The sequence below is a fragment of the Bos grunniens genome, chromosome 2 (assembly GCF_055505025.1).
Source record: "Bos grunniens cultivar Pamir isolate PY7600 chromosome 2, Bosgru_T2T1.0, whole genome shotgun sequence".
Lineage (NCBI taxonomy): Eukaryota > Metazoa > Chordata > Mammalia > Artiodactyla > Bovidae > Bos > Bos grunniens.
Genome location: NC_141166.1, coordinates 114,379,068 through 114,403,912, shown reverse-complemented (window position 1 = coordinate 114,403,912; position 24,845 = coordinate 114,379,068). Strand labels below are relative to the sequence as shown.

Below are 24,845 nucleotides of genomic sequence, written 5' to 3'. Positions count from 1 at the left end.
CCACAGGTGTAGCCCAGCCTTGCAAGCCTATGATGAATGTGTCACTGTTCCATTTTCCTCCTTTCTTTCTCTTCTTCTCTCTGTAAAGTCTTCCTGTCTCCTGCCCTTAGGTTTCTGTATAAGATCAGTAAATCTCTGAATTTCCAACGGAGCTACTGTATGGGGTGGTGGGGGATAAATGACTGACCTCCATCCATTTCCTAGATCCTTTGTGACCTTTGGTCAACTCACTTGATCCCTGGTCATTGACTGATGACTGGAAAGGTAAGAAAAATTCTGAAAGCTAATAATAATAAAGAGTGAAAAATACGAGCTCTTGTCTACTTTTAAAAAAAATTGGAGTATAATTGCTTTTACTATATTGTATTACTTTATCTTGTACAACAAATTGAATCAGCTATTATGTATACATATATCCCCTCCTTCTTGTGCCTCCCTTCCACCGCAACCCCCATCCCAAGGGCTCTACTTTTTTTCAGCCCATTTATCTTTTCTTGGCAGCACCCTTATGTTGAGCTGATCTAATGGTCTATTCTCATCCTTCCTTTGATAGAGATCTTTTGCTCAATTTCCATTTTAGACTACTCCTGATTCTTTCCTCTAGGCTTCACCTAATCACTGAGCCCAACAGGTACTAAGTAGAGGTCCCTTTGTGCAAAAGGGTCAAGGACAAGCTTTCCTATGTTCAAAGTCATTTTATTAGGCTTGGCATTAGTGTTAACTCTTAACATCCTGTTTGTTTCACTGAGTCTTCATTTATTATGTAGAATACAATGTACCTACTAGGATCTCCTCTGAGACATGCCTGCTTAATTAGTAGAGAGAGATCAGTCAGAGATGTTTTTAGCCACATGACTGCTGATTGGACCTTTGGTAGAACTTTCCCTAAACCAGGCCAGTAAGATCCTCTCCCCCATGAGTGTGAACTGACCCCAGTGACTGCGAGTCATATTTCACCCAGTGAGTTAGAAATGGAGACTTATTATTGGGTAACTGTTAGCAGCAGCGATTGGCCACTCCTGAAACTCTGCCTAGCTCACTAATATCTTTGTGACCTGCTTTGTCAAGGCACTTTCAAGGTGGTCCGAAGTGCAAGTAAAAGATGGTAGCTGCAAATAGAGAAACAGGTAACTGACTCAAGAACTTGATAGTGTGAATTGAAGGGAATGGGTAGATTGCAGAGATATAGAGATTGAAGAAGTGTTGAGATCTGGCCTAAGAACAGTGCTAAGTTGAAGACAGTGCTATTACTCCTCGGCTGGGGAACGTTTTCAATCAATATTGGAGTGGCTGGTTGCTGGACAGATTGGGCTCTCTGGGATTCTTGAGCTTTTTAAGTAATGGTTCCTCTTTTTTCACAAGCAGCCGTGTGAAAGCCGACTGTAGAACTTCGTAAGAGTGTATGATACATATGCACTATTTAAGTTGTCTCAGTCCAGCTCCCGTGTCACCAAAACCTTGTATTTATAAAAACTGGTGTCTGAGTACAGGGTAGCTAAGAAACAGAAGGACGCTAAATAGCCCACACTTTGTACTCACCATCAGTATAACCTCTTATGAGTAGTGGAACCCAGATTGAAACCTACATTTCCTAAATTCTAAAGGTCCCTGCTCTTAACCCTCCAGAGGAAAAGGACGGTGTGTGTGTATGTGTGTGAATATTGGCTGTGTTAATCTCATCCAGGGATTCCGTGCCTGTAAAATGCCTGAACGATAAATTAAGGCAACGAAGGATTCCTTAGATCACAGGCTTCCTTTAGTCCTATTTTTTTCCTTTAAGAAAGTTTACCAGCTTCTCATTATCAGATTGAGTGAAGAGTTATAGAAAAAGAAGGCGAGCTGGGGCCGTGGTCCCCGATGACTCAGTTGGCAGCCAAGCAGGGCTGGCGCGGCTAATTACTAGACTTGAGTCAACCCGTCTGCCGGCAGGCGGTCAGGCGGGATGGTTCGAGGTCCCGCGGCTGAAATGTGCGCTTACTGGCAATGCAGGGCAAGCACAGGGAAGGAAGCCGAGATCTCAGGCCGAGACGCCCACGTGTAGGGAGGGCGGAAGACGCCTCTCGGGGGTACAGGGGTCAGGCAGGCAGGGCTGGATCTCCAGCTTCCGCCCGCTCGGGTGCCGCGCGGCTCCTCCCACTCTCTCCCGCTTCCAGGCGGCCGGACCAACGGGCCGGGCGGGCGGGCGGGCGCGCGGGGCGGGGTGGGGCGGGGCGCGGCGGGGCGCGCGGCCTGCGCGCAGGTGCAGCCCGGCGCCCGGCCCGCCCGTTCCGCCGCCGCCGCCGACGTGCGTGCTGCTCGGCGGAGGGGCCGGGCCTGCGCTCTCTCCTCCTTCCTCCCCGCCTCCCGTTGCCGGTAGGACCCATCTCCCGCTGCCGCTGGGACCCCCGTGTCATCGCGCGTCCCGAGCACGGTGAGGTCCTCAGGGAGCCTGCGGGCGCGCCCCCGCCGCGTCTTCGACCCTCCGACTCGTTGCTCTGAGGCCGGCGTCGGGCCAGGGCTGGGTGGCCGGCACGGGGCGAGGGCAGCTGGCGGCGTGGAGCGTGTGGATGAATGAGGCGTTGTTGGACTAGGCCGCGCCTCGCGAGAGCGGCCCACGCCTCACTCGGCACGTTCTAGGGAAAGCCTCCTACCGAGGCGGGGATGGCCAGTGGCCCCATCCAGAGGGGGAAGGTTTTTGGAGGGTCTCTGCTTTGGCTGGGCGGCCGGCCACCCCTCGGTAGAAGGCCAGGGGACTGGAGTCTCCTCTCATGTAAATGTGCTTCGGAGATCTGGGGTTTGGCTGGCAACTGGTGGGAGTTAAGATCCTAGAAGGGAGATTCCTTGGCCTCCGGGGTCAAGGATCAGAGGCTGGACTATCACTTTATGAGCGGGGCCTCAGCGTGGCCCGCGGAGGTTCCGCTGGAGCCAGAAGATAGGGACATAGTTCCCAGCTTATAAAACGTGAGGTTAGCAGTCCTCTTAAGTTCAGTTTGCAGTACTGAAGTGGGGTCAGTTCCGCGCGGAGAAACTTGGAGCCAGATTGTCAGGGACCCAGAAAGTTTCGACCTTTAAACAAAAAGGTTTAGTAAATCCATTTCGGACTAGAAATAATCAAAGGGTAGATTCCGGACGTTGCTTATGAGGTCTGAGGAGTCGTAGCTACAGTGCCAAAGGTGGAAGAAACTTGTTGGAAAGACCTTGATGTTGGCTAGTGTTCTTTCATGTGAAACGTGGTGTTTCTGTGCGAAATGGGAAAGAGTAGGTTCCAGATTAAGGGGGAATGGTTTGGTGGGAGGTGACTCGGTTGCTAGTGGTTCTAGAATGGATTTTCTTTGACACTTTTATCTGTGCTTGTGCTTCCAAATGCTTTCATTCATGGAACCACACGTCAGGTTAAGAAAGTGTTTTGTGAACAGTCTGAATGGAAGATTGGCAGCTTACGTTTTATTTTTTATTTCTGGTGCCACATATTTGTATTTTACTTACATATTTTAAATTTCGTTTGGGCTGTGCTGGGTCTTCCTTGCTGTTCTGGATTTTCTCTAGTTGTGGAGTACTTGCTTCTCATTGCAGTGGCTTCTCTCCTTGCAGAGCAGGGGCTCTAGGCAGTAGCTGAGACACGTGAGCTCAGTAGTTGCCATTCCTGGGCTCTAGAGCTCAGGCTCAATATTTGTGGCTCACAGACTTAATTGGGCCTCACCGTGTAGGATCTTCTCAGATCAGGGATCAAACCTGTGTCTCCTGCATTGGCAGGCAGATTCTTTACCACCAAGCCACCAGGGAATCCCTGGTGCTACATATTTTTAGATCAGTTTTTCTATTACTTTTCAGGGGTGACTGCTTTGATAACTATCATAATCAAATCTGTTAACAACTTTTCTGTTTATATTGTTGAAAAATAAAGTATGTCAGTTTTGAATTAATATATACAGTGCATTTTGTTTTTTATTATTCAATAATATATTTTGTGTGATGAAATGTGTTTTTGGTCAATGGGGATAGTAAAATGTTTTGTTCACGTGTATGTTTGTTTTGACATTTCAGATGCCCCCCAAAAAGGGAGGTGATGGAATTAAACCACCCCCAATCATTGGAAGATTTGGAACCTCCTTGAAAATTGGTATTGTTGGATTACCAAATGTTGGGTAGGTGAATATTGGCCTTTTCACATTTTCCTTTTGTAAATATTTTGGTCCTGTGGTACAAAGGGAAACTCTGGAGGTAATTGAAATTTAAATTGAAGAGGCCAGGAAACTGGAATTCTACTATGTTGCAAAGCAAGGTTTCATTGAGATGTATCTTATTTTTGGTTTTCTACACAGTACTGTATTGAAACTTGAGTTAACTTACATTGTTTGTTTTGCTGAACTCAGAGGAAGAATCTGTGGGAATTGAAACGTCTAGTTGAAACAGAACAGCCCTGGTTTGCCTCAAACACTGTTGGGAGACACAATGCTGAATTTATGTGGAATTAGAATAGTTTAAATTAGATTTTCTTGCTGGTTGGCTATGTAGGATACCTAGTCTGGTCACCAAAGGCCATACAGTAGGATACTTTAGTAAATAGTTTTAAAACCCACATTATAAATTTGATTAGATTCTTGGGGAGATCAGGGATAAGATGACTGAATTTTTACTTGAAGAGAAGGTGATGAATTTGAACTTAATATTGGAAATTGTATGATAAAAGGGTATTTGTTATAAAGTGGTTAAATCTGAAAGTTGTGGGAATAAAATTTTGAGTTTTGTAATGTTTAAAATTAAAGTGAATCACTTATTGCGAGTGAGACAGTAATTAGGAAATATTTGTGGGTTTTTTTCTTTTTTGTATAAATATGCACATGCAACTTGAATGTTCAAAGTCTATTTTTTCATTATTTGCCCTTCTATTTTAATACCTTTCACTAACCTTAAAATACAAAAAATGTCTCAGAAATGATTGGGGTGTACTAAGGAGTATCAAATCCAATATGTTAAGGATTTGTTAAGGTGACAGAAGATGTTTTGGAATGTGAGTTAGGCTTAAGATTGGCAGGTGGGACAACCGTGTTCTTTGATGTGTTCCTTGGAGCCCCTGTCACAGAGACTGCCTAGTGAATGCAGCATGGTGTGACCAAGTGAGGCAGTTCTGAAATTCTTGTAATGTAAAGCGTGACAAGTGTGGCTGTCCTAATTTCAACTGGAGCTGGAGAGGTTTGCATTTTGAGGGGGTTTCCTGCTGTGATATAGGCTGCTTGCAAAGTAAGACTAAATAGAGAGTGGGAATATAAGCAAAACAAATAATTAAGCAAAGTACTGTAGGGGTGTTGTCAATAAACTTGAAAGCAAGATATGATCATTATGTATGTTGTGAGCTTTATTACACTTAGTAAGCAAGACATAGTTTTTAGATATTAACGTACTTCTCTTATTCTAGACTCATTGCAGTCAGTGCAGCTTGATTTTAGTGGAAACACTTTAAATGGGCTATCTTAAACTTCTTCCTTTTATTTTATTTTTGGCTGCATTGCATGGCATGTGGGATCTTAGTTTGGTGACCAGGGATTGAACCCATACCCCGTGAAGTGGAAGCACATAGAGTCTTAACCAGCTGGACTGCCAGGGAAATTGTAAAATGGTCCATCTGGAAAAGTATTTCTTACATGAGTTTTTTAGCATAGAGCATAATGTCAGTATATATGAGAATAACCTAAAATATTTTTTTAAATGTGTTATTTATGCTTTTAAATTAAATACTTCTCCAGTTCTGTTGACATATACTTCATAACAGTAAATTCACTCATTTTAATAATGCACAGTTTGATGAGATTTGGCAATTGTGTTTGGCTGTGAACAGTCCTTTTTATAGAATGATCTTACATTGCCTAACTGTATCAGTTAGGGTTCTTCGTAAGCAGCACAAATTCTTGTTGTTTTAAGCAAGAAAAAGACACTGGAAGAAAAGCATTGAAGAGCAAGCTGAATGGCCAAGCCTCAGTAGGGACAGGAGCTTGGATAGCCTGGCGGAGTTGGGTCTGCATGGAGCCCAGCCATATGAAGCTCTGGGTGTGGACCGGAGGTATGGTCCTCTGGGTGTTTCTCATCACCTGCTGCCTCTCCAGAGGAATGCTGGTTCCTGTGTAGGGAAATCTGACTGAACATGTCTTCCTCTAGATAGGCTCACAAGAAACAGGCTGGGGAGAGGGGACAGTTAAAAAATAAGGACCTTTAGTACAGAAACCGATGGAGGAGGGCATGGCAACCCACTCCAGTATTCTTGCCTGGAGAAGCTCCATGGACAGAGGAGCCTGGTGGGCTACAGTCCATGGGGCTGCAAAGAGTCGGACACGACTGAGCGCCTAAGCACAGTACAGAAACCATCTGAAGAATCTCTTGGTTTTTAGAGAACTGGATGAATAAAAAGGTTTGCTTTTTAGTAGCCATAAGGCTGATTACCTAAAAACATCGAGGTAATATTTATAGCTAACAATACCTGATACTTATTTGAACACTTATTTGCTATATGCCTATCATTGGGCACATTATATGTGTTATCTAATTTAATCAATGTTTGATGTCCCTGCCCTCTTCCCATTATACTTTGAATTCCATGAAGGCAAAGATAGCCTTGTTCTTCTTCATTGTTATTATTTCTAGCACTTAGACTGGTGTTCGGAGAAAGCAACGGCACCCCACTCTGGTACTTTTGCCTGGAAAACCCCATGGACGGAGGAGCCTGGAAGGCTGCAGTCCATGGGGTCGCCAAGAGTTGGACACGACTGAGCGACTTCACTTTCACTTTTCACTTTCATGCATTGGAGAAGGAAATGGCAACCCACTCCGGTGTTCTTGCCTGGAGAATCCCAGGGACGGGGGAGCCTGGTGGGCTGCTATCTATGGGGTCACACAGAGTCGGACACGACTGAAGCGACTTAGCGGCAGCAGCAGCAGTGTTAGGAACTTAGTGACAGTGGCAAAGAAGGTGAAAGTTAGTCACACAGTTGTGTGTGACTCTGTGATCCCATGGGATGCAGCCCGCCAGACTTCTCTGTCCATGGAGTTCTCCAGGCAAGAGTCTGGAGTGGGTTGCCATTTCCTTCTCCAGATGATCTTCCCGACCCAGGGATTGAACCTGGGTCTCTTGCATTGCAGGCAGATTCTTTACTAACTGAGCTACTAGGGAAGCCCAGGAACTTAGTAGGCACTCAGTAATTATTTGTGAATGGGGTAGTTCTTCTGCCCTTGATGCCATGTGTAGGTTTAGTGATAAGGGGACATGTTTTGATGGCCACTTTTAATGAAGTGAAGTAGAAAGAATACTAAAACAAAAATATGGAAATTTAATTTCCAGGTTTGTTCTGCTTTTTCTTACCTGAATGACCCTTTATAAATTAGCTCTTCTTGGGCAAGTATATCATTGTAGGTATAAGGCTTGGAGGATGTTAGGGGACACTACTGATACTTTTTTTTTTTAAGGTTTTTTGCTTGTTTGTATGTTTTGTTTTTAGGCTCACAGCAGCTTTGAGGGAAGGACACAGAGATTTCCCATACACCTCCTGCCCATATATGTGCATGTCCTTCCCCTCTTAGCAACATTCCACACCAGAGTGGTACATTTGTTACCATTGATGAACCTCACTGACACATCACCCAATGTCCATAATTTGCTGTAGAGTACACTCTTGGTTCTTTACCTTCTATGGATTTAGACAAATGTATGAAGACCTTTGTCCACAGTATCTCATAGAGTTGTTTCACTACCCTGAAAATCCTTTCTGCTCTGCCTATTTATGAACTTTCCTCAACCACTAATCTTTTCGCTGTTTCCATACTTTGGTTTTTTTAGAATGAAATTGGAATTGTGCAGTATGTAGCCTTTTCAGATTGCCTTCTTTTACTTAGTAATATGCATTTGTTTCTTATATGTCTTTTCCTGGCTTAAATAGCTCATTTCATTTTAGCGCTGAATAGTATTTCATTGTCTGGATGTACCATAGTTTTTTTAATCCATTCACTGACTTAAGGACATCTTGGTTGCTTCTAAATTTTGGCAGTTACGAATAAAACTACTTGTTGTAAACATCCATCTGTAGGTTTTTGTGTGGGCATTAATTTCCAACTCATTTGGACCAAGGAATATGATTGCTGGATTGTATGGCAGGAGTATGTTTTTAGTTTTATAAGAAGCTTCTGAAGTGGCTGTATCGTTTTATATTTTCACCAGCAATGAGTGAGAATTCCTTTAGCTCCATATCCTCGCCAGCATTTGGTGCTGTCAGTGTTCTGGATTTTGGCCATTCTAATAGGTGTAGTGGTATTCCATTGTTTTAATTTGTATTTCCTTGATGACATTGTGAAGTATCTTTTCTTATACTTATTTGCCATCTGAATATCTTCTATGGTGAGATGTATGTCAAGGTCTTGGCCCATTTTTTAATTAGTTTGTTTTCTTATTGCTGAGTTTTAAGAGTTTTTTGTATATTTTGGATAACTGTGCTTTATCATGGAGAAGGCAATGGCACCCCACTGCAGTACTCTTGCCTGGAAATCCCATGGATGGAGGAGCCTGGTAGGCTGCAGTCCATGCGGTCGCAAAGACTCGGACACGACTGAGCAACTTCACCTTCACTTCCATGCATTGGAGAAGGAAATGGCAACCCACTCCAGTGTTCTTGCCTGGAGAATCCCAGGGACGGTGGGGCCTGGTGGGCTGCCATCTATGGGGTCGCACAGAGTCGGACACAACTGAAGCGACTTAGCAGCAGCAGCAGCAGCGCTTTATCAAATATGTGTTTTGCAAGTATTTTCTTCCAGTTTGTGGCTTGTCTTCTCATTCTCTTGACGTTGTGTTTGCAGAACAGAAATTTTTCATTTTAAATAAGTTTACCTTTTTATTGGGCTTCCTATGTGGTGCAGTGGTAAAGAATCTGCCTGACAGTGAAGGAGACACGTGTTCAATCCCTGGGTTGGGACAATCCCCTGGAGAAGGAAATGGCAACCCACTCCAACATTCTTGCCCAGGAAATCCCATGGATAAAGGAACCTGGCAAGCTATAGTCCATGGGGTTGCAAACCTTACTATTTCTTTCATGGATCATGCCTTTGGTATTGTACTGAAAAGTCATTGCCATACCCTAAGTCATCTGAGTTTTTCCCTATCTTCTAGGAGTTTTGGGCTTTCCTTGTGGCTCAGCTGGTAAATAATCCGCCTGCAATGTGGGAGACCTGGGTTTGATCCCTGGGTTGGGAAGATCCCCTGGAGAAGGGAAAGGCTACCCACTCCAGTGTTCTGGCCTGGAGAATTCCATGGACTATAGAGTCCATGGGGTTGCAAAGAATTGGAAGCCACTGAGCAACTTGACTTCACTTCTAGGAGTTTTTTAGTTTTGCATTTACATTTAGGTCTGTGATCCATTTGAGTTAATTTTTGTGAATTGTGTAATGTCTGTATCTAGATTCTTTTTTTTTTTTTTGGCATATGGATGTCCAGTTGTTCCAGCACCGTTTGTTGAAAAGACTGTCCTTGCTCCATTATATTGTCTTTGCTTGAGAAACTACAATTTGATATTCCGTCTTGGGACAGCTCTTCTTGATGCTGTCACTGCATGAGATGTGGTTAGTTTCAGTTGCAGGTGTCAGAAGCCCCCCCCCCAAAACTATGGCCGAAACAGAAATTTCTTTTTTATGTAAAGTAAATTTAGCAGTCATGGGTTGGTATATTGACTTCGCTTTATGAAGTCTTAGAAACCCCAGCTCCTTGCACTTCGTGCCTTGGCAGTCCTAAGGGAGCGGCTTTTCGTTCTCATCATCCAAAGTGTTGTGAATTCCAGACAGCTGGTTATCCAGAAGGTCAAAAGGCCAAGTGACTTGCCCTGCAGTCTATATGGATTTTTTTTCCTGTAAGCTGTCACACTGTACATTCTTTTGTCCAGATTTAGTCATAAGAATTTTTCAGGGAAGGCTAGGAAATGTAGTCTTTATTTTGATGGTCAGATGATCAGTTAAAAAATCTGTTACTGTGAAAGGAGGAGAGAATGAAAATTGGGGGACCACTGTACACTCTGTTCCAGCAGTCACAGCTGCCTTAGGGGACTATTTGTCTTGCTTAGTTGATACTTCTGGGAATGTCCTTTGGTTGTTCCTATGACTTGCTGTTTTCCAATTCACCAGAGACCAACTACAGAGTCTTTCAAAGCTAGGTACTGTTGTTAAGGAAAACGCTGTAGGAAATGCTTTTAAAAAAAATTGCAGAATAATTATGTTCAGTGTTTTAGTTATGTAGTTTAATGTAACAAACCATTCCAAAAGCTTGTGGTTTAAGACAATGACTTTATTATTTCTCCTGGTTCTGTAGCTTAGTTGGGAGAGTTTGCTACTGGTCTCACTTCAGATCCTATGTATCCTATATGTGCCTGCATTCAGCTGGTGGCCAGTCAGGATTGGAGGGTTCAAGTGGCCATACTGGCAGGGCTGGGGCCTTATCAGGCTTGGCTGGAAGTCTGGGTCATTTCTGCCCTCCTTTACTTGGCTTCTGTCTCTCCAGGTTATCTCCAAACTTTTTTATAGCATGGTGGCTAGCTCCCAAGAGAGAGAAGATGTGACGGTGGTACAACATGCTTCCACCTATTTCTTTTAGTTAAAACAAGTCATGACACCAGCCCAGAGACAAGGAGGGAAGGGAAATAGACCAGTTTCTTGGTGGGAGGAGTGGCAAAGAATGTGTGGCCATCATTAATCTGCTGCATTCTATTATTTCTCCAGTATAGTTTTGTATGACACCCATTTGTTTCCTGGAGAGGTCTTTCTGGCTGATTCTTAGCTTCTTGTTCTTACTGAAGAAGCACCATTCCTTTTTTTAAAAAATACATCTTGTTTCTTGTTTATTTGTTGGCTGCTCTGGGTCTTCGTTGCTGGGCATGGGCTTTCCCTAGTTGCGGCCGGCTGGGGCTGCTCTAGCTGCAGTGTGTGGGCTTCTCTTTGCAGTGGTTTCTCTCGTTGCCGAGCACGGGCTCTAAGGCCTATGGCCTTCGGTAGTTGCAGAGAGTGGGTTCAGTAGTTGTGGCACACGGGCTTAGTAGTTGCCCCAAGGCATGTGGGATCTTCTCAGACCAGGGATTGAACCAGTGTCCCCTGCATTGCAAAGCAGATTCTTAACCACAGGACCACAAGGTAAGCCTGAGGCTCTATTCTTGATTGCTTCAAGAAGCTCACTGGCGGAAGATTATTCTCTTAGTGTTCAATTTATAACTCGCTCTTTATGCATACATTTATTTTTTATGCTGGCCAGATTTTTTTCCAGTATTTGATTGTTAAAAATTTTGTATCCAGAAAAGCCACTAACTTCATACGGAGTAGTGTTTTATTATATATACATTATATATAAGAAATAACCAATTATGTGTATTCTATCCTTGGAATAGATTATATTTTTCATTTATAGTTATAGATTCTTGACAGTGTCTTCCACATATGACTTAATTGTTTCTGCAGATTGCTTGCATGAACTAGTTTGAAACTGATTTGGAAATGAAAGTACAGGGAAATCACAAATTGTGTACTTTAACTTTTTTTTTAGGTCATTTAAGGCCTTTTAAAAATGTTTGGTTTTGACAAAGACTATAGCAAAATGCAGTAGTGATCTGAAAGCTGGTGCTCACGTTTTGTCTGTAAATTCTCGGCCCTGTTTGTAACTCTCCACCTTTCTTACTCTTCTGCAGTCTTTTGTGGTTGCTACACTTCCTCTGCTCTCTTAATAGATTTCTGTCCTTGGCTGTCTTCTCTCTCATCCTTTCTCCCTGGTTAGTCTTATCCTCTCCTGATTTTAATCATCTGTTGGCTTCTCTTTTCTATAGTCCTGCTGTTATATTCCCTCTCTTGTGTAGTAATACTGCTTTCCGCCCAGATACTTGAGAGATTTATCTTTGCATCCTTTCTCCTCAGCTGTATTTTTCTGTAGGGTACCAAACCTGGTACCCGAATCTCTCTCTGATCTGTTTTTTTCACATCTTCATTGCCACTGATTTCTTACTTGAATTATTCCAGAGGCTTCTTAAGTGGGCTTTTTGTCAGAGCATTATCTATAGTGAATCTTTTGTTTTGTTTTGCCCAAGTGATTTTTTTTGTTTGTTTTTTACATTGAGGTATAACATATACAATAAAACGTGAAAACTTTAAATGTACATATCAGATTTTTACGTTTTAATTTACCCATGTAACCAGTACCCACATCAAGATCTAGAACAAATCCAGTGCCACAGAAGACTTGCCCGTGCCCCTTCTCAGTCAGAACTGTCTTTCCTACCACATTCCAGCTTATATCACCACATTGGTTAGTTTGCCTGATGGAGATGGAATCATACATTATGCACTCTGACACTTTTTATACGTCAATGTTATGCCTGAGAGAATATACAGGATGTTTACCCAGGTTGCTGTGATGGGCACTTGGGTAGTTTCCAGTTTTTGCCTGTGATGGATTGAGGTGATTTGAACTTTCATGTACATGTCTTTTGGTGAGTGGATCTAAGCACTCGTTTCTGTTGGGCGAATGGATGCACTTACCCACTTACCCTGCCTCTTCTCCAAACTTCCCACCCCGACTAGTTAAATAGCTTTAAGTGATACTGCCACATAGTTTTCCAAATTATCTATTATTATTCTAACTTATAGTGCTGGTATTGCAGAATTTCTAATTGTTCTGCATCCTCACTGGCACTTGGTATTATCATTCTTTTTCATTTTGGTCATACTTCAAGTGTAATCTCATGATTGTTTTGCATCTCTCTGATAGCTAATGATTTTGAGCATCTTTTAAAATGTTTATTGGTCATCTTCTGTGAAGGATTTTTTTTTTTCTTTTTTTGTAATGATTAGGTGTTGTTTACTCTGGATATGGATTCCTTGTTGGATATGTATTAGAACTGCTTCTTCCCAGTCTGTGTGACTCTGCTTAAGGTTAAATAAAAACTCTTTTTTTTTCAAGAAGTTTCACAATTTAAAAATTTTACGCTTGCAAAACCAGTTTAAAAAAAAAAATCCTATATGAGGTCTGTTTACATTCCCCAACTGTTAACACAGTATGGTTATAAAATTTAGGAAATCAGCAGTGATTTACCAGTTTTCTTACTAATATTCATTTTCTGGCCCAGGATCTAGTCCAGGGTTACATGTATGTTGCACTTAACCCTTGCTGTGTCCTTAGTTTCCTTTAATCTGAAACAGTTTATCACTTTGTTTCTTTATGCCCTTGACACTTTTGGGGAGTGGTGGCCATTTGCCTTAGGCTCTTAAACCTTGAGGTTTATCTAATATTTCCTTGTGGTAAAATTCATACTTTTGGATGCAGAATTGACATATGCTTCTAAGTACATTACATCCGGAGGCATACAACCTTGGTTTGTCCTAATGCTAGTGATGTTAATTAACTTTGATCAGCTATCTAGGAGATGTCTGACAGATTTCTTCACTGAAAGGTTTTCTGTATTTCCCATTACATATGTTGTAGGAAGATACTTTGAAATTATGTAAATATTGTGTTTCTCGTACTTTTGCCTCCCAGTTATGGCATGTATTAATGATTCTTGTTTGAAATAGTTATTATTGTGGTGTTTACCAAATGGTGATTTAAAAATTTCTATTGTTCCTTGTATATTTATATATTTATAGAAGGAACAATGGAAATTCTGTTGTATAGAATTCTGTTGTAAAGAAGAGCCTCCCCTTCTTCTGTTACTTATAATTTGTTTGTATCAGGAGCAGTTTTTACTTTGTTGTTTATAATGGGTTACTTTTGTTACATTGTGTCGCTCCAACTGCCCATATATGGCCTTCAGGAGCCTTACTGTTCACAAGTATACCTTTTGATGTGTCCTCTATTTTTTTAGTGTTTTCTACTTTCTGACTCCAGAAAGTAGAAAATTGTGTATATTGTGTTCTAGACTTATTTGTACTTTCTCTGCTCCAGCTTTGGAATAAACAAATTTATGTGTGACATGTGTTTTCACCGCTCTTGAGTGTATACTTAAGAGTGGAATTTCTAGGTTGTATGTGACTGTGTATTTAAGTATTTGAGGAACTGCCAAACTATTTTCCGAAGCGAGCATGTAAGTCTGTATTCCTATCAGCAACGTATGTAGGGTCTACTTTCTTCACATTCTCACCAATGCTTGTTGTTACCTTTATTAAGCATTTTTAAAATTAAGGTATAGTTGATGGCAACCCACTCCAGTACTTTTGCCTGGAAAATTCCGTGGATGGAGGATCCTGGTAGGATACAGTCCATGAGATTGCAGAGTCAGACACGACTGAGTGACTTCACTTGATTTACAATATTAATTTAAGCGTGTAACATAGTGATTCAAAATTTCGTAGATTATATTTAATTTACAGTTATTATAAAATATTGGCTCTATCCCTTGTGCTGAATACTGTATCCTTATGGCTTATTTATGCATAGTAGTTTGTGTATATCTTACTCCCCTGCCCTTGTCTTGCTGCTACCCCCTTTCCCTATCCCCACTGATAACCACTGTTTTGTTCTCTGTATCTTCATTTCAGTTTCATTTCACTTCAGATATTTATGCAATTGTTCTGTCTGATAGTTTTCATATTTTTTTGCATTCCTCATTATCTTCATCTGTGAGTTTGTTTCTTTTTTGTTACATTCACTGGTTTGTTTTGTTTTCTAGACTCCATATATAAATGATAACATAGTATTTAGTATTTATCTTTTCTCTGCCTGACTTATCCCTTTATCTGTTGGTGGACACAGTGTGCTTCCATATCTTGGCTGTTGTAAATAATGGTGCTTTGAACATTGAGGTGCATGTATCTTTTTGAATTAGTGTTTTTGTTTTCTTTGGGTATGTACCCAAGGAGTGGAATTGCTGGATCATATGGTAGTTACAGTTTTTTTTTTTTTAAATACTTTATTTATTTATTTGGCTGTGTCAGGTCTTAGTTGCCGCCTGTGGGATTTTCATTGTGGCATTCGAGATCTTTCATTGTGGTGCACAGACTCTCTGGCTGTGGTGCGCTGGCTGCTGAGTACACAGGCTCAACAGTTGCAGCACGTGGACTTCGTTACTCTGTGGCATGTGGGATCATAGTTCCCCAGCCAGGGATCAAACCCAGGTCCCCTGCTTTACAAGGCAGATTCTTAACCACTGGACCACCAGGAAGGTCCCTGGTTTTAGTTTTTTGAGGAACCTCCATACTGTTTTCCACAGTAGTTACACCTCCCACCAACAGTGTACAAGGGTTCTTTTTTCTTCATATCTTAGTTTCAGCATTTGTTATTTGTGGTATCATTGATTGTTACCATCTTTTTGATTATAGCCAAACCATGAAGTGGCATCTCATTGTGGTTTTGAATTGCATTTCCTTGATTCCTATTAATGTTGAGCATCTTTTCATGTGCTTATTATGCCTTCATTTTGGAAAGATTTTTGTTGGCAATTCTAGGAACAGTTTTTCTTTCAGCACATTGAAGTTATCTTCCATTTTCTTCAGCTTTCTAATGAGAAGTCTATTGTCATTATCATCATGGTTTTTCTGTACATAATGTGTTTTGTCCCCCTATAGTTTTCTTTAAAATTTTCTTTTTATGTACTAGTTTTCAGAAATTTGATTTTCATATGCATTGTTATGGTTTTTCTTATGCCTCTTTTGCTTGGGATATGTTGAGATTTTTAGGTTTGTGAGTTTATGATTTTCATTAAATTTATAAAATATTTGGCTAGTATTTCTTCATATGCTTTTCCCTCCCCTTCTCCCTGTTTCCTTTCTTCTCCTTCTGTGATTCTTATTATATGTGAGTTAATCCTCTAATTAGTATTCTGCTGAAGCTGTGGTTATTTTTTTGTCCAGTTTCCCCCTCTGTGCTTCACTTGATGGTTTCTGTTGCTCTGTCTTCATGCTCACTGATCTTTTCTGCAGTGTCTATTGTGCAGTTAGTTACATCCAGTGGCTATCATTTCAGTTTCATTTTTTTAGATATTATATTTTTTATACCATAGTCCTGCCTGGGTAGTTTTTAATTTAATTCCTCATTGTCTTCATATTTACCTTTATATCCTTTAGAAAAATTTAAAAATTTCTATAACATTTATCTTAAGGTCCTCATCTGCTAATACCATCATCTCTATCATTACTGGGTTTGTTTACGTTTGTTGACTTTTATCCTGATTTTGATGTTTTATTTTCCTGCTTCTTTGCATTCCTCTTACTTTTTATTGGATTCTAGATGCTGGATTTTATGTTGCTTGCTGAAAGTTGTAGTAGTCCTTTAATGAGTGTTGGACTTTGTTCTCACATTTGGTTTTTGATTTTTTTGAGACTTTTTCTTATATTTTCTTAAGATAGGTTCATAATATTTTTTTGCTGTGGTGCTACTTTAGCTCTTATACTAAGATGTGGCTTTGAGGACTCTACCCAAGTTCCCTTGCATCTCTGTCTGTTCCAGCTGGTAGGGATGTGAACTATTCTAAGCTCTGTGTGAACCTGAGAATTGTTCACTGTGCTGCACTTGGGTATTTTTTCCCCTGGCCCGTGGACACTGACCTTACTCATGTACAGTGTTACTCAGCCTTATTCTTGAAGATACCTTCTGCTGATGTCCAGAGCCCTCTCTGTGCAGCTGCTTCCTTTTAGTACACTGTCCTATAAATTCTAGCTGCTTTGGGCTTCTCAAAACTCTCATCTCAGTCTCTTTAACTTGGCACGACTGCCAGGTTCCTTTGGTTCCCCCTTCCTGTGCTGTGGCTTTGAAACCACCTTTAGGCAGTAAGCTAGGGCAGTTTCAGAGCTTAGTTCATTTGTAGTTCTTGCAGAGAACACTTCCTGTGTGGTATATTGTCCACTGTTTGAAAACTGTTATTTCATATGTTTTGTCTGATTTGCTAGTTGATTGTGGCAGGAGAGCAGTTCTATAAATAGAAGGGGAAGCAAAATTCCCCAATTTAAATGATCTTAACTCTTATTATTTCTGTCAGTATTCCAGGGTACCTGCTCGTCTGTGGAAATTTGAGACTGGGAATTATTTGCTTTCTTTTTTAATATGTTTAGAATAATCTTTTGGACAACAGATCTACTCTCCTACTCACTTTTTCCTGTTATCAACAGTAATTGTATGCCTTAAAAGTACTTCCTAATCTACTTTCTTTTAAGTCTTTTAATTTTCATAGGTTCTTTTTCAGAATTCTGGTCATTGTTGCTGTATCATCACATAATTCAGATAGATTTTTTTCTTATTTATTTACTAGTAACTACAGACTTTATTTGGATTTCACCAGTTTTCCCACTAATGTCCTTTTTCTTTTCCAGTATAGATCTTTTAAAGGTCACAAAAATTTTCATTTACTTTTGAAAAGTGCCAATCAGGTATTTTGTATAATGACCCTCAATTCCATTTTAATGTTTTGTCATGCTGTAATCTTTTTCTTTGTTCATTTCTCTGTCAGTAAACATTAGGGTTCCTTCCACCTTTTGGTTATTGTGAATAATGCTGCAGTGAACATGAGTCTGTAAATATCACTTTGCTGCTGCTGCTGCTAAGTCGCTTCAGTTGTGTCCGACTCTGTGTGACCCCATAGATGGCAGCCCACCAGGCTCCCCCGTCCCTGGGATTCTCCAGGCAAGAACACTGGAGTGGGTTGCCATTGCCTTCTCCAATGCATGAAAGTGAAAAGTGAAAGTGAAGTCGCTCAGTCTATTTGTGACCCCATGGACTGCAGCCCACCAAGCTCCTCCGTCCATGGGATTTTCTAGGCAAGAGTACTGGAGTGGGGTGCCATTGCCTTCTCCCAAATATCACTGTAGATCCTGCTTATAATTATTCAGGGTAAATACCCTGAAGTGAAGTTGTTGGGTCACATGGTAATTTTATTTTTTAATTTTTTTGAGGAATCTGCATACTGGTGTCCATAGCGGTTGTGCCATTTTACATTCTACCAGGACTGTGCCAGTTTCTCTATATCTTGGCCAACACTTACTGTTTTCTTTGGCTGCACTGGGGCTTTGTTGTACTCGTGGGCCTTCTCCAGTTGCGGCGAGCTGAGGCTGCTCTTGAGTTGCTGTGCGTGGGCTTCTCATTGTGGTAGCTTCTCTTGTGGCACGGAAGGGGCTCTCGGGTGCCTGGGCATCAGTGGTGTGGCGTGTGGCCTTAGTTGCCCACGGCATGTGGAGTCTTCTTCCAGAGGTCAAGCTTGTGTCCCCTGCGCTGACAGGTGGATGCCTAACCAGTGGACTGCCGGGGAAGTCTTATTTTCCGTTTTTTTTTGATAGTGACCATTCAGCTGGGTGTGAGGTGATGCCTCATTGTGGTTTTGATTTGCATTTTCTTGATGATAGGTGATGTTGAGCATCTTTTCACATGTTTCTTGGCCATTTGTTTATCTTCTTTTGGAGAAATGTCTATTGAGGTCCTTTGCTTTGATGTAGTCTCATTTTTTTTTCCTAATTTTGTTTTTGTTGCCTGTCCTTTTGGTGTCATATCTCAGAAATAATTGCCAAATGCAATGTCACAAAGCTTCTTCTGTACATTTCCTTCTGTAAGTTTCATAGTTTTAGGCTTTAGGTCTATAATCCATTTTGAGTTAATTTTTATATATAGTGTAAGGTAAGGGTCTTCATTCCTTTGCATATGGCTGTCCAGTTTCCTCAGCATCATTTATCGAAGAGACTGTCTTTTCCCATTCTAGATACCCTTGTTTAAAGATTATTTGACTGTATATGGAAGGCTGTATATCTGGGCTCTCTATTCTGTTCCTCTAGTGTATGTGTCTGTCTTTATGCCAGCTCCACACTATTTGGATTGCTATAGTTTTATATTTTGATACCAGGAATCATGCTATAGACTTTTGGGAAGAACACTATGGAGGTGAAGTGCTTTTCTCTTTGTGTATATCGAGGGCCATTTGTAATAGCCCTCAGTGATTTATTACTGGTGATATTTTACTAACCATGTGTACACTCGCTGGTATTTATTTATGTCATTTTTATTTCTGTATCTAGTAGGTAGTTACTTTTTAACAGTTTAGTTATATCTTTTATAACTTCATATAAATTAATATAAATTGTATTATATTTATATAATATACATTATATATTATATTTATATACTTAATATAAATTAATATAAATCTTAATATAAATTAAAAACATTTCAAAAAAAACATTTTACGTTTTCCATGTTTTTGAATGTGTATTTTATAAATAGTTAATTCAGAATAATGGCGGAGTTTACATTGGTATCCTAACTTCCCTATACATAATATAATTTTGCATAAGATTTTAGATTAAACATATTCAGTCAGATTTACCTATTACAATAAAATATATAGCTTCAGAAATAAAATAGATTTTAAATGGAGGAAGCATACATTAAGTCTAGCTACTCTTTCTTATGAGAAAAGAAATAATATTTCATTTCATTGCTGAAGTAATGTTTATGTAAACCTCTTCTTGCATTAGAGAGAGATCCCTACAATTTTGAATCTTTCCTATACCTTCAGGCTTCAATAATAACCTTAAGGGATCTGAATGTGTGTGTGTGTGTGTGCATGTGTGCGTGTATAAAATCCTCATTTCACCAAAAAGTCTTATAGGCTTTACCACTCCAATTTAAGCCAAAACTTTAAAATTCTTTGCTTTTGCAAGGCTTTTCTTTAGTAGATTTGAATTGATCAAAATGTCTTAGCTTGCCACCAAAGCCTGTACTAATAATCCTTAGAAAATTTTTTTTTCTTTTTTTGTACTTACAAAGCTATTGGAAAATATAGATGACTTGGGCTTTGTGAAATTTAAAATCCTGGCCAAGAGGAGGTGACCTGTGAAAATGGAGCTGTCTTCCAAGTTTAGTTGATGCATGTAAGAATTCTTTTGGCCTAAGAGATATGGGGACTTTCTTTTCTACGTTGTTGTTATATAATATGTTTTAATTTTAAGTTTATTTCTTTATTATGAAACATATTTTTGTCCAGGTAGGCAGTCAAAATGCAATAGTTATTAATACCAATAAATTTGAAAATAACTCCATGAACTCCCTATGGCCTTTTTATGTTGCAGTTACTGAACCTGTGGTAATAGCAACAAGCAGTTTTTTATCTACAGTATCCAGAAATACAGCTGCATTTTTTTTGTCCCCCAAGAAAGGCACAAATGTCTTATAAGTAGATTAATTAATATGTTTAAATTTGGTTAAAATATTTCTATTGTACCATTATTTTGCTATTATTTTTATTGCAGGTATACAGTATTCCAGTTACCTTTTATTTATTTTTTACTTTTCGGCTGCACCACACAGCTTGCAGGATCTTAGTTCTCTGCCCTGGGATCTTAGTTCACATGCCCTCAGCAGTGAAAGTGCAGAATTTAACTACAGGACTGCCAGGGAATTCCCTTTAATTACTTTTTTGATAAATATGAACTTGTAGATTATTCTAGTAACCTATACCAAATCTGGAAAGAGGCCTGGTAGTGCATGCCTTTAAATTCTCAGCTGAGTCTGTTATTACAGGCAAGCAGATTTGACCAGTGATGCTCTAAGTAACCAGTAATGATTTAAATGGCTGTTTTGGGAAACTTCTCTACTTTAATCTAAAATATTTAATTTGAATGGGATATAAGAGCTGTATTTTAAAGACTGATGGACAGGTACAAGTTAATATATCATTGCCAAATTGTACTTCTCACCAGTAGTATTTCGATGAGTCTCCCATGTTGCCTTTTGTTCACTACTATTTTAAAAGGGTCTCAGAGGTTAAAAAAAAAAAAGTGGTTCTCTGGTTTAAAAGTTCAATCATATGAACTAACTGTAACAAGTATAAACTGCTGAGTATAGGGTTAGATCTCATCTAATAGACATTTTTACCTTAAAGAAGTGTTTGGAAAAGAGAGAATAGTAATACAAGTTGGCATTCTCTGAGTGTGTGTTATTTATTATTAATAGCTTTTTTCTTGATTAAAGTTGTACTTTGGGAAAAATTCGCATTTTTACCTTCATAATCCACAGATCACAGTTCTAGACTACCAGTAATCCTTATGCATTAACAAGTAGAAGGGAGTCTGAGCTCCAAACTTTTATTTCCTACGAGGCAGTTAGCATCTGTTTCCCAATTCAGAATGCTTGGGAAGTAATTGACCTAACTAAATACATACGTCTCTACATTTATGCCAGAGGAAATCATACTAGATACAGGTGAGATGATACTGGTGTTTCAGCAACTTGATGAATGAAATATATAGGCTTTGTAGTATGATGTGAAACTAGTTATTTATAACAAAGATTCTTTGGGGAAATGTTTTTCACATTCTAAGTAGACTGAGATAGGAGCATAACTTAATTGTAAATCATGAGCTGCACTGTTGTAAATTTAATTCATTTCTGTTAGTAAGAATGTATCCTCCTCTTTCCCCAGATTGTTTTTATAACCCTCATGGATTTTATTTGAGCATTGAAATGACAGTAGGATAAATTTTTCTGTGCTAGCCTAAAAATTGGTTGAAATTGTTTTTATTCCTTTTAGGAAATCTACCTTCTTCAATGTACTAACCAATAGTCAAGCTTCAGCAGAAAACTTCCCATTCTGCACTATTGATCCGAATGAGAGCAGAGTACCTGTGCCTGATGAAAGATTTGACTTTCTTTGCCAGTACCACAAACCAGCAAGGTAAGAAAAATCTTTATGCCATTGTTCATGTGGTAGCCCTGTATAGATTAAGTACACATACATTAGTGATGTATTTAAAATCATGTGTTTTAATTTTTTTTCAAAATTAATTCGGAATTGTTATTTTGTGAGTGCTCAGTCACTCAGTGGTGTCTGACTCTTTGCAACCCCATGAACTGTAGCCCCCCAGGCTCCTCTGTCCATGGGATTCTCCAGGCAAGAACACGAGTTGGTTGCCATTATTTGGGGTGATTATTAAAGTAATGTAGAGCCTGGAGAAGGGTAAGGAAGGATACATCCGTTGTTAACATTGCAGTTATTTTTTTCTGGGGAGTGTGAAGTAAAGGGAGTAATTAGTCTGTATTATGTGATTCCACTCATGTAAATGTATACACGTATGTGTGTATTCATAGGAAAATGTATGAAGTGAAGATCACAAACTAATCCATGGTTATCTCTAAGGAATGTAATTTTTAGAATGGAATTTCATTTTTTATTTCTTGTGTTTCTCTATGTTGTTTAAAGTTTTTATAACAAACATGTTATTAGGCTGGTGCAACAGTAATTGCGGTTTCAGACCCTGAATTTTAAATAATTATAATTAGGTTCAGACATATCTTTATTAATCAAAATAGGAACCATTACAGTCAACACATTTTTGCCAATGAGAAATAAGTTTGTTTATTCCTGTAGCATAAAAATCTGTGCTTTGGGATTCAGCGAACTTGTGAAAAGCGTTTTCTGCGTCCTGCTGGTTGTGGAAGCATTTTCCTTGCAAAAAGTTGCCGAGATGGCTTGAAGCAGTGGTAGTTGGTTGACAAGAGGTCAGGTGAATGGGACAGATGAGGCCAACCTTGTAGAACAATTTGTTCAACTTTTGAAGCATTGGTTGTTCGACGTTCAGTGGGGCATTGTCATGCAGAATTGGGCCCATTCACTTGATCAATGCCTGCTGCAGGCATTGCAGTTTTCTGTGCATCTCGTTGATTTGCTGAGCATACCTCTCAGGTGTAATGGTTTTGCTGAGATTCAGAAAGCTGTAGTGGATCAGGCTGGCAGCAGACCACCAAACAGTGACCATGACCCTTTTCTTGGTTCAAGTTTGGCTTTAGGAAGTGCTTTGGAGCTTCTTCTTGGTCCAGCCACTGAGCTGGTCATTGCTGGTTGTTGTATAAAATCCGCTTTTTGTTGCTTGTCACAGCCTGATAGAGAAATGGTTCATTGTTGTTGTGTAGGATGAGAGAAGATGACGCTTTAGAACGATGATGTTTTTGATTTTCGGACAGTTCTCAAAGCACCCACTTGTCAAGCTTTTGCACCTTTCTAGTTTGCTTCAAACGCTGAATGACTGTAGAATGGTTGATGTTGAGTTCTTCAGCACCTTCTTGTGTAGTTGTAAGAAGATCAACTTCGATGATTGCTCTCAATTGGCTGTTGTCACCTTCCGATGGCTGGCCACTGTGCTCCTCATCTTCAAGGCTCTCGTCTCCTTTGCAGAACTTCTTATACCACCACTGCACTGTACATTCGTTAGCAGTTTCTGGTCCAAATGCATTGTTGATGTGAGTTGTCTCTGCTGCTTTATGGCCCATTTTGAACCTGAGTAAGAAAAACGCTTGGATTTGTTTTTTGTCTCACATCATTTCTATAGTCTAAAATACATATAAAATAAACAGCAAGTAACAATTCATTAGCAAAAATCATAAAGCAAGAATTGCACATTAAAATGATGTATAGCATAACCACATTTATTTAAGAATGTATTCCAATATCAATTGCAATTCCAACGCAAAACTACAGTTACTTTTGCACAAACCTAAATAGTATATTTTTAATTAGAAAAAAAATAATATAGGTTTATTGTAGGAAATTCACAGCATGGAAATGTATAAAGAGAGGAGTAAAAATCACGTATACTTCTGTCTTGATATAATAAATCTAAGTACTTTGGAGGTAGAAACTTCCATACTTTTGATATTTTTTTACTTGGGGTATTATTAATATTTTTCTAGAGTAAAAATACAGATTTAAATGATTTTTAATACAATACTTATGCTTCATACTACGTTATATGAATGTGTGTACAGTTTATTTGCTCTTTCCCTACTATTGAGATTTTGTGTGCATTTAGTTTTTCGCTCTTTTGAACGTGGTGATAAATCCCAAGATTTCATCTCCAGTCCTGAACTCTGTTGAACTCCAGACATGTATCTTAACTGCCTCTTTGACACTGACACTTAGATGACTAAGCAAGTGCCTCTGACCTGACATGTCCAAAATGAGCTTCTTGGTTTCACCCTGCCTGTGTCAATATTGTGCTTCCTCAAGACTTTTATAATTCAGTAAATACCCCTATTATTTCTCTAGTTGCTTAAGTTAAAGCCCAAGATTTATTCTGGATTCTTTTCTTTCCTCACCCCTACATCCAATCTGTCAGAAATTCCTGAGTTCTAACTATAAAATATATACCAAATTCATTTTCTTCTCTTACTTTCATCCTCTAGTTTTAGTATCTGTTCATTTTTGACAAATTAATTATTACTGTGATGATTGTCACATGATGATTTTGTAATTTCATCATTTATTTTTCATTTATTAGATGGCATTCTGCTATAAGAAGAGCTTTCTTGTTTTCATTTATTCATTCATGTATTTATTCCTATCACTGTTACTCACTTTGTTATAATCTATTATAATCATTGGACGTAGCTCAAATTATATCCCTCAGATTGACTCCTCAAGCTGACTTCTGTATCCTTTTTAAAAACATTTTATTTTTAAATGATTTCAATTTTATATATAAGCTAAAAAATTATATGTAGAATGCTTGTATGGTTTCACTCAAATTTCTCTGAACTCTTGAAAGTAAGTTGCAGACATAATGCCACACTGCACTTTAATTCTTCAGTTTTTATTTGCTAAATATAGACACTCTCCAGCATTGCCAGAGTAAACCATTATAATCAGGACATTGACAATGATCTAAATTTCATATGATCTAAAAACATAGTCTTAAAAATCACTGGTGCGTGTATAAAAAGTCCTTGAATAAGGGCTCAAGTTTTTGTTTTTTGATATATGGTATTAATGGTTTAAACCTTTATCATGGCTTTAAATCAAGAATCAGAATTAAACTCATTCCCATTAGAAAACTGAATCTCAGAACTATAGATTTACCTGTCTTGTTTCCTCATAAAAGGAAATGGAAATCTAAGAAGG

At 39.3% G+C, this 24,845-nt stretch overlaps 1 protein-coding gene and 1 pseudogene across 6 annotated transcripts in view; both read left to right on the top strand.

The window, feature by feature from the left end:
* Positions 1 to 2,272: 2,272 nt before the first annotated feature.
* The window catches only part of OLA1 (Obg like ATPase 1), a 164,362-nt gene continuing 141,789 nt past the window's right edge, over positions 2,273 to 24,845 (top strand). For 2 of the 5 annotated variants that reach the window (XM_086358865.1, XM_086358836.1), the window contains exons 1-4: positions 2,273 to 2,410; positions 4,024 to 4,124; positions 19,721 to 19,824; positions 21,483 to 21,626. Coding sequence is in view for 3 of the 5 variants with exons in the window: in XM_086358836.1 (XP_086214962.1) it covers positions 19,823 to 19,824; positions 21,483 to 21,626 (146 nt within the window). In the remaining 2 variants the exon portion in view is untranslated. Of the gene's footprint in view, positions 2,946 to 4,023; positions 4,125 to 19,720; positions 19,825 to 21,482; positions 21,627 to 24,845 lie in introns of all 5 variants that reach the window. The other 3 variants (XM_086358855.1, XM_086358819.1, XM_086358828.1) reach the window with 2 other exon arrangements.
* Positions 2,273 to 24,845, top strand: part of LOC147378572 (ATP synthase F(0) complex subunit f, mitochondrial pseudogene) — an 82,016-nt pseudogene continuing 59,443 nt past the window's right edge. Inside the window, exons 1-4 of the transcript XR_015147891.1 lie at positions 2,273 to 2,410; positions 4,024 to 4,124; positions 19,721 to 19,824; positions 21,483 to 21,626. The product of XR_015147891.1 is annotated as an ATP synthase F(0) complex subunit f, mitochondrial pseudogene (transcript). The remainder of the gene's footprint in view (positions 2,411 to 4,023; positions 4,125 to 19,720; positions 19,825 to 21,482; positions 21,627 to 24,845) is intronic.